A 13364-nucleotide genomic window follows, 5' to 3' on the forward strand; every position below is an offset into this window, starting at 1 on the left:
GTTAGATACTACTGCACTGTTGGAGCTAGGAACACAAGCATTTAGTTAGATACTACTGCACTGTTGGAGCTAGGAACACAAGCATTTAGTTAGATACTACTGCACTGTTGGAGCTAGGAACACAAGCATTTCGCTACACCCGCAATAACATCTGCTAAATATGTGTATGTGACTAATAATATCGGCTAAATATGTGTATGTGACCAATAACATTTGATTTGATTTTTTTAAAACTTTGTCGGGAGTGGCTTTGAGACGCGTGCACATGCGCAGTTCGACACGAGAGGACCCTTAGACCCGATGACGTGTTTATACGCATGAGTTTATCTAGCCAACATCGCCTACAAGTATGAACGGGGATTTCTGTTGGAGAATCCGTTTTAGCCTGTCTTTGATACTGTTACTGTCTTTTGTATTACTCTGAACATGCCATTGGTTTGGTTGTACCTCCAGCACCAGAGGTGGCAGCACTGGGCCATAAACTAGTATACTTACCGAAACAAAAACACCATCGAAGTACCGGATTATGAAGTGGACTTGTTATGGACAGGAAGAGGACTTTCCTCAACAAATAATATTTGAACAATGTTGCAAAGGTGACAAATCGTTCCGTCGATGGATCTAAATGAAGATAGTGTTCATTTGCGATGTGCACCCGCAATATGCTTGTGCGTTCTCTGCGGTTTACCTGCAGCGGGAAAGTCGACGCTCGCACAGGCGGTCAACTCTCACACCGTACAACGAGGATGGAGGTCCACTGTCATTTCTTACGACGACCTGATTCCCGGTGACGCTTTCAATGTGAAAGAAGTCGAGGATGAGGAGGATATGCCGCGATCGCAGACGGTACTTTTACAAGTCTGAGGCCTGTTTATATCAATGTAGACTACTGAGAACTGTCAATGCTCAACTACCCACCTGGGATGTTTTGTGCCGAAATTCAATCAAATCTGCATTATTGCATTACACTGCCTGTAAAGCTACCGCAATTAGACAACATTTTACCAGAGGATTCAAAAGGGAGTTAATTTAATAATAAAACAAACTGTTCAGGGATTTTTCTGCTGACCTACAATTGAGAAATGTATGAACTGAGTCAGAAGAATAAGGACCTTTGTTAACTTTCAGTAAAGTAATAGGTTTGATTGATATGATATGCTGTTTGAAATGGCCAACAGATTTTTGTCTGAATGTATTCCTCATGTCACTGTGCCGTCCCCATGTCTTTCAGCAAACTAAATGGAAGTTGCACAGACAAGCCGTGCTACAGTGTGTTGAACGGTTCCTACAGAGTCCTACAGAGCTGGGACAGCTACCACCAAGCATCGACCCGATCAACAGTGATGCCTGGAGTCGTCTCCTTCACGCCGCCCAGGTCTGCGGGACATCGGTGGGCTCTTCTCAAGCTTACCCGTCACCTTTAGATCGACCAGCTCCGCCACTCGTCATTCTGCTGGACGACAACTTCTACTATCCAAGCATGAGATATGAGGTGTACCAACTGGCCAGGAAACGTATGTTAAATCTGAAACCCCCGTCGTAGAGAGTTATTGCACCGTCTGAAACCCCGTCGTAGAGAGTTATTGCGCCGTCTGAAACCCCGTCGTAGAGAGTTATTGCACCGTCTGAAACCCCGTCGTAGAGAGTTATCGCACCGTCTGAAACCCCGTCGTAGAGAGTTATCGCACCGTCTGAAACCCCGTCGTAGAGAGTTATCGCACCGTCTGAAACCCCGTCGTAGAGAGTTATTGCACCGTCTGAAACCCCGTCGTAGAGAGTTATCGCACCGTCTGAAACCCCGTCGTAGAGAGTTATTGCGCCGTCTGAAACCCCGTCGTAGAGAGTTATTGCGCCGTCTGAAACCCCGTCGTAGAGAGTTATTGCACCGTCTGAAACCCCGTCGTAGAGAGTTATTGCACCGTCTGAAACCCCGTCGTAGAGAGTTATTGCACCGTCTGAAACCCCGTCGTGGAGAGTTATTGCACCGTCTGAAACCCCGTCGTAGAGAGTTATCGCACCGTCTGAAACCCCGTCGTGGAGAGTTATTGCACCGTCTGAAACCCCGTCGTAGAGAGTTATCGCACCGTCTGAAACCCCGTCGTAGAGAGTTATTGCGCCGTCTGAAACCCCGTCGTAGAGAGTTATTGCACCGTCTGAAACCCCGTCGTGGAGAGTTATTGCACCGTCTGAAACCCCGTCGTAGAGAGTTATTGCACCGTCTGAAACCCCGTCGTAGAGAGTTATTGCACCGTCTGAAACCCCGTCGTAGAGAGTTATTGCACCGTCTGAAACCCCGTCGTAGAGAGTTATTGCACCGTCTGAAACCCCGTCGTAGAGAGTTATTGCACCGTCTGAAACCCCGTCGTAGAGAGTTATTGCACCGTCTGAAACCCCGTCGTAGAGAGTTATTGCACCGCCTGAAACCCCGTCGTAGAGAGTTATCGCACCGTCTGAAACCCCGTCGTAGAGAGTTATTGCACCGTCTGAAACGCTGTGAAACGTCTTGATAATATAATAATAATATAATAAAGCTGGTGTACAAAACTGAAAGTACAATATGCAAAAATAAGCATGGGAAGCATAGAAATTGCACATCTAGAACAGATCTACCGCTTTCTAAGAGTCACTTTCAATAAAAATGACAGATCTGTAAGTCACATTTCTATGTGCATTTGGTCTGGTCGCCCAAAAAACGTACATTTTGGAGCTTTAAAACGTGTACCAAAACAAAACCAATGATTTCAAAGCTAAACAACCCATACACCTCTTTGCCCAAGGAGTACTTTTAAATATGTCCACAGAAAACAAACACACATTTACAGGAACAACTGTGCAGATAAAGTTTGTTAACAGAATAAAACTGAGGGAGATTTCACCATAATTCTGTTACCAAACTTTTGCATCTACACAGTTTTTCCAGTAAATGTTTTTTATTTATTTATTTATTATGTAAATTGTTCAAACAAGTAGTCATTGTCCATAGAATTGTATGTATGGTTTGTTAAACTTTGAAATCAATGTTTTTTTTTGTTTAGCATAAGTCTTAGTGTTAAATCAGAGTCTCAGCGTAATTCCGTTACCGTGGAATTGCCCCGTATCTCCTCCTAACCAGTTGACGTTATGTAGTCATTTTAATGAGTTAGTAAATCATAGATATTGTTTGGCCCTACATTGACCATTTTTCTCTATGAAAAAACAGACTCTGTGGGATTCTGTCAGGTGTACGTCCACTGTCCCGTGGAGTCGTGTGTCAGGAGAAACCAGCTGAGACCCCGGCCCTTACCCAGTGACGTCATAGTAGAGATGGCCAGGCGCATGGAGCCTCCAAACCCTCAGAGAAACACATGGGAGCAGAACAGTGTCACTCTGGACAGCGAACACCACTTCACCATAGAATACATGTGAGTGAGTCCAGGGAACACCACTTCACCATAGAATACATGTGAGTGAGTCCAGGGAACCCCACTTCACCATAGAATACATGTGAGTGAGTCCAGGGAACACCACTTCACCATAGAATACATGTGAGTGAGTCCAGGGAACACCACTTCACCATAGAATACATGTGAGTGAGTCCAGGGAACACCACTTCACCATAGAATACATGTGAGTGAGTCCAGGGAACACCACTTCACCATAGAATACATGTGAGTGAGTCCAGGGAACACCACTTCACCATAGAATACATGTGAGTGAGTCCAGGGAACACCACTTCACCATAGAATACATGTGAATCCAGGGAAGACCACTTCACCATAGAATACATGTGAGTGAGTCCAGGGAAGACCACTTCACCATAGAATACATGTGAGTGAGTCCAGGGAAGACCACTTCACCATAGAATACATGTGAGTGAGTCCAGGGAACACCACTTCACCATAGAATACATGTGAGTGAGTCCAGGGAACACCACTTCACCATAGAATACATGTGAGTGAGTCCAGGGAAGACCACTTCACCATAGAATACATGTGAGTGAGTCCAGGGAAGACCACTTCACCATAGAATACATGTGAGTGAGTCCAGGGAAGACCACTTCACCATAGAATACATGTGAGTGAGTCCAGGGAACACCACTTCACCATAGAATACATGTGAGTGAGTCCAGGGAACACCACTTCACCATAGAATACATGTGAGTGAGTCCAGGGAACCCCACTTCACCATAGAATACATGTGAGTGAGTCCAGGGAAGAGTCCACTTCACCATAGAATACATGTGAGTGAGTCCAGGGAAGACCACTTCACCATAGAATACATGTGAGTGAGTCCAGGGAACACCACTTCACCATAGAATACATGTGAGTGAGTCCAGGGAAGACCACTTCACCATAGAATACATGTGAGTGAGTCCAGGGAAGACCACTTCACCATAGAATACATGTGAGTGAGTCCAGGGAAGACCACTTCACCATAGAATACATGTGAGTGAGTCCAGGGAAGACCACTTCACCATAGAATACATGTGAGTGAGTCCAGGGAAGACCACTTCACCATAGAATACATGTGAGTGAGTCCAGGGAACACCACTTCACCATAGAATACATGTGAGTGAGTCCAGGGAAGACCACTTCACCATAGAATACATGTGAGTGAGTCCAGGGAACACCACTTCACCATAGAATACATGTGAGTGAGTCCAGGGAAGAGTCCACTTCACCATAGAATACATCTGAGTGAGTCCAGGGAAGACCACTTCACCATAGAATACATGTGAGTGAGTCCAGGGAAGAGTCCACTTCACCATAGAATACATGTGAGTCCAGGGAACACCACTTCACCATAGAATACATGTGAGTGAGTCCAGGGAACACCACTTCACCATAGAATACATGTGAGTCCAGGGAAGACCACTTCACCATAGAATACATGTGAGTGAGTCCAGGGAACACCACTTCACCATAGAATACATGTGAGTGAGTCCAGGGAACACCACTTCACCATAGAATACATGTGAGTGAGTCCAGGGAAGACCACTTCACCATAGAATACATGTGAGTGAGTCCAGGGAAGACCACTTCACCATAGAATACATGTGAGTGAGTCCAGGGAAGACCACTTCACCATAGAATACATGTGAGTGAGTCCAGGGAAGACCACTTCACCATAGAATACATGTGAGTGAGTCCAGGGAAGAGTCCACTTACACAAGCAATCAGACAGGAAATGTGATGTTAACGTAATCAAGTGTTACTATATCAAATCAAATGTATTTATAAAGCCCTTCTTACATCAGCTGATGTCACAAAGTGCTGTACAGAAACCCAGCCTAAAACCCCAAACAGCAAGCAATGCAGGTGTAGAAGCACGGTGGCTAGGAAAAACTCCCTAGAAAGGCCTGAACCTAGGAAGAAACCTAGAGAGGAACCAGGCTCTGAGGGGTGGCCAGTCCTCTTCTGGTTGTGCCGGTGTATATTAACCTTGTGTTTCACCGTCTCCTTCAGCCAAAGGTTGGTGAAGGTGATCTCTACTGCGTTGGAGAACCCGTTGAGTCCAGTCCAGGACAACGCTGAGCAAAAGGTATGTTCTGTTAGTTCATGGAACCCACTGCCACTTCCAAAGGACATCTCTGTGAAACCCTGCTATATTCTAGTAGGAGGCAGAGCAGCTTACAGTATGGCGATGAGCATGTTGACCATGTTAACGTGACCTCTGCTGTATTCTATATTCTGTAGGAGGCTGACCGTCAGAGCTGTGGTGTATTCTATATTCTGTAGGAGGCTGATCGTCAGAGCTGTGGTGTATTCTATATTCAGTAGGAGGCTGATCGTCAGAGCTGTGGTGTATTGTGTAGGAGGCTGACCGTCAGAGCTGTGGTGTATTCTATATTCTGTAGGAGGCTGACCCTCAGAGCTGTGGTGTATTCTATATTCTGTAGGAGGCTGACCCTCAGAGCTGTGGTGTATTCTATATTCTGTAGGAGGCTGACCGTCAGAGCTGTGGTGTATTCTATATTCTGTAGGAGGCTGACCGTCAGAGCTGTGGTGTATTCTATATTCTGTAGGAGGCTGACCGTCAGAGCTGTGGTGTATTCTATATTCAGTAGGAGGCTGATCGTCAGAGCTGTGGTGTATTCTATATTCTGTAGGAGGCTGACCCTCAGAGCTGTGGTGTATTCTATATTCTGTAGGAGGCTGACCGTCAGAGCTGTGGTGTATTCTATATTCTGTAGGAGGCTGACCCTCAGAGCTGTGGTGTATTCTGTATTCTGTAGGAGGCTGACCCTCAGAGCTGTGGTGTATTCTGTATTCTGTAGGAGGCTGACCATCAGAGCTGTGGTGTATTCTATATTCTGTAGGAGGCTGACCCTCAGAGCTGTGGTGTATTCTGTATTCTGTAGGAGGCTGACCCTCAGAGGTCTGTGGTGTATTCTATATTCTGTAGGAGGCTGATCGTCAGAGCTGTGTTGTATTCTATATTCTGTAGGAGGCTGACCGTCAGAGCTCTGTGGTGTATTCTATATTCTGTAGGAGGCTGACCCTCAGAGCTGTGGTGTATTCTATATTCTGTAGGAGGCTGACCATCAGAGCTGTGGTGTATTCTATATTCTGTAGGAGGCTGACCATCAGAGCTGTGGTGTATTCTATATTCTGTAGGAGGCTGACCCTCAGAGCTGTGGTGTATTCTATATTCTGTAGGAGGCTGACCCTCAGAGCTGTGGTGTATTCTGTAGGAGGCTGACCCTCAGAGCTGTGGTGTATTCTGTAGGAGGCTGACCCTCAGAGCTGTGGTGTATTCTATATTCTGTAGGAGGCTGACCCTCAGAGCTCTGTGGTGTATTCTATATTCTGTAGGAGGCTGACCGTCAGAGCTGTGTGTCCAGTGTGGTCCACCAGGCTGACCAGGCCTGCAGACGCCTGGTCTCACAGGCCATGCAGGGGGCCAGAGGTCAGTATTCATTCTTACTGTGATCCTTAAAGCCCACACACACACACACACACACACACACACACACACACACACACACACACTGATAGCGTTTGCCGGCTGAGAGTACTTAGCGACTCTGAACGGAACGCCAGACGTCATTTGCAAGCGGAAAATGTTGTCAGCCACACGTCCACCGGCAGTCGGTCCCTAAAACCCGCCGTGCCGAACGAACGGCTAACAAAGGGCAGATGAACATCAAATGGACATTTTGGGTGTTTACACTCCCTTAAAAGTAGACTCAGTGAGATGACGTTGCCCGCACGAAATAAACACAATATCTGGTCCATTTCCACAACAACTAAGAGGTGTTGAAGCACGAGACGACTAAACTTCTCTGTTTTTGGAATCTGTACCAGCCACGTCGTAGCAGCGTGAAGCTCACTCGTAAACACATGTCAGATACTCTTGACTGTGTGTGAGAGAGCATGGGAGTAAAGTCTTGCATCGCGCTCATCTCAAAATCTTGTTGCGACGTCATCTGGCTGAGTCTACCTTTTTTAACATAACCAGGAGTTAATAGTGGCAAGGCATGTTTCACAGAGAGAATTAACGATTTTGTGTTTATATTGTCGGGTTTCTAAGTCGAACGTTTCTTGACTCACTACCTCCCCTACTTCTTTATATCCTCACCAGTATATCACAACTCTTCATCCTCTATGTTCAGAGCATCAACTTCCCCCAGAGAGGATGAGGTCTCTGGCAGCCCACTTCAATCAATCCAAAACCAGATTTCTTCAAGATCTGCGGAAACAAGTTCTCCACAGCCTTCCCTTGACCCAGGGAGAGAGCGTCGACGTGGAGCGGCTTGTGAACAGAGCCGTGGACGTCTTCAACAAAGAGAAACAGGAAATCGTTGAAAGATACCTTCCTCTTCGTGACACAGAAAATGAGGGATAGATGATAGCCATGATGTAACTTTCATTGATTCTATGTAAATAGTCATAAATATTGACATTAGTAATGAATTTTCTATATTTTTCTGACAAAATGTCCAACCTGTTAGGTGCATATACTTAACAAGGTGGAACCTAACAGGGTGGAAATGTGGAGGCTAACTTAGCCGTAGCACTGTCAGTGATGTTAGGTGTATATACTTAACAAGCTGGAACCTAACAGGGTGGAAATGTGGAGGCTAACTTAGCCGTAGCACTGTGAGTGATGTTAGGTGCATATACAGGGTGGAACCTAACAAGCTGGAACCTAACAGGGTGGAAATGTGGAGGCTAACTTAGCTGTAGCACTGTGACTGATCAAGATCCAGCTAGCATAATGGTGAACACTTGAAGATCATTTTTTTACTGTTCTGTCAAACATCATTTGAAATTATCATATGTTCATCGAATTTAGCCTAACAGCGTGGACATTTTAAGAGCGAGACCATCCTGACTAACATCATGAAACTTTAAAATGTAGATCAAACAGAGTGTTGATACTTACTCTAGTTTTGCACTGTTATTGACACACTTTCTGATTGTGATGTCATTATGGGAAGGAGCGGTTTGACACTTCCTGATTGTGATGTCATTATGGGAAGGAGCGGTTTGACACTTCCTGATTGTGATGTCATTATGGGAAGGAGCGGTTTGACACTTCCTGATTGTGATGTCATTATGGGAAGGAGCGGTTTGACACTTCCTGATTGTGATGTCATTATGGGAAGGAGCGGTTTGACACTTCCTGATTGTGATGTCATTATGGGAAGGAGCGGTTTGACACTTCCTGATTGTGATGTCATTATGGGAAGGAGCGGTTTGACACTTCCTGATTGTGATGTCATTATGGGAAGGGGTGTTTTATTTTTATTTAAAGGAGTGTTATGCCAAACTAACAGGGTGGAAAGTGAAATCAGGAGACACAAAACATCTTAAATATAGTAACAACAAATACAATAACCATGAAAGGACTATAAAATAATGAATAAATATGTTGAATATTAGATTATTTAATGGTTTATATTTCTCATAGAAGTTGATGAATAGTACCTGGGGACTTGGGGAAAAAACCCTCCTACATCCACTGAAAACAAAATTGTAAAAATGCAAATAAAATTCCCATTGAGATCGATATCTTTGTGTTTTTATGGTAAAGGACACCTACCGTTTTATTTAAAGCCCTTTGGAATACACATTTTACAGTGAATAAGAGGTGTTATTTCCTGGGGACAGAAAAGGCACTGCATAACAGGAATGAATGACCCGGTCACTGCAGCCTAAAGTAAATTGAAATTAATTTGCCACAATTATATAATTACTCCTGTCTACACCGAAATAAATAACATCATTCAAAACACTTGTCTTTGCCACAGAGGATCATTCACTTCTTTTGAAGCTGTGGTTTCAGATAACAGGTCTATTATGCCTAGTTGGGAATCCCTCAGTTTGGGCAGTGCTCGTTAGTGAGATGTGTCTGTCTGTCTGTCTGTCAGTGAACAGCAGTGTTATTGAGAAGTGTCTGTCTGTCTGTCAGTGAAAAGCAACGCATCTTAAACAGTAGTCACCAGTCCAGTTGATCTCCAAGGCATTCATAGACGATAACCAAACATTTATGTAAAAAAAAAAATGATTCAGCCGCCCTGGCGTCGGGAAGGTAAAGTGTTCCCATTTTTAACCATTTCACGTGTCTGAAGTCAGATCTCCGCCTACCCTGCAGGCCCAGAGAGCAAATTAAATGAACCTATAGGCCTACCGCTGGCCTATCAGATAGCTCAGATCAATGTCACCACAGTTTCCTCGAGACAGACTGTAAAAAAATAAATACAAATAGATCATTTACAAATTGAACGCTGGCATGTTATTTTAGAATACAGGGAGTTCCTGTTTTGCAGAGATTAAAAGTTTACACTTCATCATATCAATAGCATGCCTTTAACAAAGCCTCTAGTGATGAAGGATCCACTAATAACACTATAGATGAGTTATTACCTCTAGTGATGAAGGATCCACTAATAACACTATAGATGAGTTATTTATAGAGGGCTGTTTGACAACATGTAGTTCGATGTCCATGTATATGGTTTTTGCATGATGGTCTCAGGCGAGGGCGGGAGGCCTCCTTAACGAGCAACAAGATACATCACCTTCAGCACCCTGGACAGCGCCAGGGAATATTCACATATATTCACATCATGATTTCTGTTTTGGTTGAAATATAAACTATAGAAGAGTCCCTGGCAATTTGAATATTTTACTTCCTGGAAAGGCAACCTTCCCGCAGGAAACACATCACACAACTATGACCTCTACGTGACCCCTCTCTACGCGACCTCTATACCCCTCTCTACACCTCTATACCCCTCTCTACGCAGGAAACACATCACACAACTATGACCTCTACGTGACCCCTCTCTACGTGACCTCTATACCCCTCTCTACGTAGGAAACACATCACACAACTATGACCTCTACGTGACCCCTCTCTACGCGACCTCTATACCCCTCTCTAAACCTCTATACCCTCTCTACGCAGGAAACACATCACACAACTATGACCTCTACGTGACCCCTCTCTACGTGACCTCTATACCCCTCTCTACGTAGGAAACATATCACACAACTATGACCTCTATACACCTCTCTACGTGACCTCTATACCCCTCTCTACGTCACCTCTATACCCCTCTCTACGTCACCTCTATACCCCTCTCTATGTCACCTCTATACCCCTCTCTACGTCACCTCTATACCCCTCTCTACGTCACCTCTCTACGTCACCTCTATACCCCTCTACGTCACCTCTATACCCCTCTCTACGTCACCTCTATACCCCTCTCTACGTCATCTCTATACCCCTCTCTACGTCATCTCTATACCCCTTTCTACGTGACCTCTATACCCCTCTCTAAGTCATCTCTATACCCCTCTCTACGTAGGAAACACATCACACAACTATGACCTCTATACCCCTTTCTACGTGACCTCTATACCCCTCTCTACGTAGGAAACACATCACACAACTATGACCTCTATACCCCTTTCTACGTGACCTCTATACCCCTCTCTACGTAGGAAACACATCACACAACTATGACCTCTATACCCCTCTCTGTCACCTCTATACCCCTCTCTACGTAGGAAACATATCACACAACTATACCATGTCATCAAATACTCTCTACTCTCTACACCTCTCTACGTCACCTCTATACCCCTCTCTACGTCACCTCTATACCCCTCTCTACGTCACCTCTATACCCCTCTCTACGTCACCTCTATACCCCTCTCTACGTCATCTCTATACCCCTCTCTACGTCACCTCTATACCCCTCTCTACGTCACCTCTCTACACCTCTCTACGTCACCTCTATACCCCTCTCTACGTCACCTCTATACCCCTCTCTACGTCACCTCTATACCCCTCTCTACGTCACCTCTATACCCCTCTCTACGTCATCTCTATACCCCTCTCTACGTCACCTCTATACCCCTCTCTACGTCACCTCTATACACCTCTCTACGTCACCTCTATACCCTCTCTACGTCACCTCTATACCCTCTCTACGTCACCTCTATACCCCTCTCTACGTCATCTCTCTACCCCTCTCTACGTCACCTCTATACCCCTCTCTACGTCACCTCTATACCCCTCTCTACGTCACCTCTATACCCCTCTCTACGTCATCTCTATACCCCTCTGAAATCAGAAAGTCCGTTGTTCTAACTTCTTAATAACCAAACAATAAAAAGTCCTGTATTTACAACAGGCCGATATGATATAAATAATCAACTCAGTCTTCTTAGTAATGGTAATAATTTAATATATTACAGTTACTGTAACAAATTACAATAACATAAAAAGGCCTTTTTCAGGGTGTTAACATTTGACAAAAATTATACACTGAACAAGAATATAAAGGCAATATGTAAAGTGTTTGTCCCGTGTTTCATGAGCTGAAATAAAGGAAAAAGAAATCATTAAAAAACTAAAATCCCAGAAATGTTCTATACGCACAAAAATGTATTTCTCTCAAATGTTGTACCCAAATTTGTTTACATCCCTGTTAGTGAGCTTTTCCTCTTTGCCAAGATAATCCATCCACCTGACAGATTTGGCATTAGAGAATTTGGCAGTACGTCCAACCGGCCTCACAACCCCAGACCACGTATAACCAGGCCAGCCCAGGACCTCTACATCTGGCTTCTTCACCTGTGGGATCGTCTGAGACCAGCCACCCGTACAGGTGATTAAACTGTGGGTTTGTCTGAGACCAGCCACCCGGACAGCTGATTAAACTGTGGGTTTGTCTGAGACCAGCCACCCGGACAGCTGATGAAACTGAGGGTTTGTCTGAGACCAGCCACCTGGACAGCTGATGAAACTGAGGGTTTGTCTGAGACCAGCCACCCGGACAGCTGATTAAACTGTGGGTTTGTCTGAGACCAGCCACCCGGACAGCTGATTAAACTGTGGGTTTGTCTGAGACCAGCCACCCGGACAGCTGATGAAACTGAGGGTTTGTCTGAGACCAGCCACCTGGACAGCTGATGAAACTGAGGGTTTGTCTGAGACCAGCCACCCGGACAGCTGATTAAACTGTGGGTTTGCACAACCATAGAAGTTTTTGCACAGACTGTCAGAAACCGTCTCAGGGAAGCTCATCTGCGTGCTCGTCGTCCTCACCAGGGTCTTGACCTGACTGCAGTTCTGCATCGTAATCGACTTCAGTGGGCAAATGCTCACCTTCGATGGCCACTGGCACGCTGGAGAAGTGTGCTCTTCACGGATGAATCCCGGGTTTCAACTGTGCCGGGTAGATGGCAGACCGTGTGAATGGAGTCACATGGGCGAGCGGTTTGCTGGTGTCAACGTTGTGAACAGAGTGCCCCATGGTGGTGGTGGTGTTATGGTATGGGCAGGCATAAGTTACGGACAATGAACACAATTTAATTTTATGGATGGCAATTTGAATACAGAGATACCGTGAAGAGATCCTGAGGCCCGTTGTCGTGCCGTTCATCCACCGCCATCACCTCATGTTTCAGCATGATATTACACGGCCCCATGTCACAAGGATCTGTACATAATTCCTGGAAGCTGAAAATGTCCCAGTTCTTCTATGGCCTGAATACTCCCCAGACATGTCACTTAATTGAGCATGTTTGGGATGCTCTGGATCGACGTGTACGACAGCGTGGTTCCAGTTCCCGCCAATATCCAGTAACTTCACACAGCCATTGAAGAGGAGTTGGACAACATTCCACAGGCCACAATCAACAGCCTGATCAACTCTATGTGAAGGAGATGTGTTGCACAGCATGAGGCAAATGGTGGTCACACCAGATACTGACTGGTTTTCTGATCCACTCCCCTGTTTGTTAAGGTATCTGTATTCCCAGTCATGTGAAATCCATAGATTAGGGCCTAATGAATTTATTTAAATTGACTGATTTCCTTATATGAACTGTAACTCTTTAAATCTTTTAAAATGTGGCATTTTA

General features: G+C 45.1%; 1 protein-coding gene across 2 annotated transcripts; it reads left to right on the plus strand.

Moving 5' to 3' along the window:
• The first annotated feature begins 361 nt into the window (after positions 1-361).
• On the plus strand, positions 362-8994 carry LOC120038504 (L-seryl-tRNA(Sec) kinase-like). 2 transcript variants are annotated; one of them, XM_038984229.1, is made up of 6 exons: positions 362-846; positions 1232-1514; positions 3200-3401; positions 5445-5520; positions 6795-6888; positions 7564-8994. In XM_038984229.1, exons 1-6 carry the CDS (start codon positions 616-618, stop codon positions 7785-7787), a joined length of 1110 nt encoding a protein of 369 aa, XP_038840157.1. In that variant the 5' UTR covers positions 362-615; the 3' UTR covers positions 7788-8994. The 2 variants fall into 2 exon arrangements, with proteins under 2 accessions (XP_038840157.1, XP_038840156.1); XM_038984228.1 differs by having other exon boundaries at positions 7595-8994.
• The last annotated feature ends 4370 nt before the right edge of the window (positions 8995-13364 follow it).

Source organism: Salvelinus namaycush, unplaced genomic scaffold (assembly GCF_016432855.1).
Source record: "Salvelinus namaycush isolate Seneca unplaced genomic scaffold, SaNama_1.0 Scaffold223, whole genome shotgun sequence".
NCBI lineage: Eukaryota > Metazoa > Chordata > Actinopteri > Salmoniformes > Salmonidae > Salvelinus > Salvelinus namaycush.

Excerpts from the sequence above, each read along its gene's own strand:
- LOC120038504 (XM_038984228.1), top strand. The coding sequence starts at position 616 with ATGGATCTAAATGAAGATAGTGTTCATTTGCGATGTGCACCCGCAATA. Across the intron at positions 847-1,231 it reads ATATGCCGCGATCGCAGACG|CAAACTAAATGGAAGTTGCA; the intron begins GTACTTTTACAA and ends CATGTCTTTCAG. Across the intron at positions 1,515-3,199 it reads GTACCAACTGGCCAGGAAAC|ACTCTGTGGGATTCTGTCAG; the intron begins GTATGTTAAATC and ends ATGAAAAAACAG.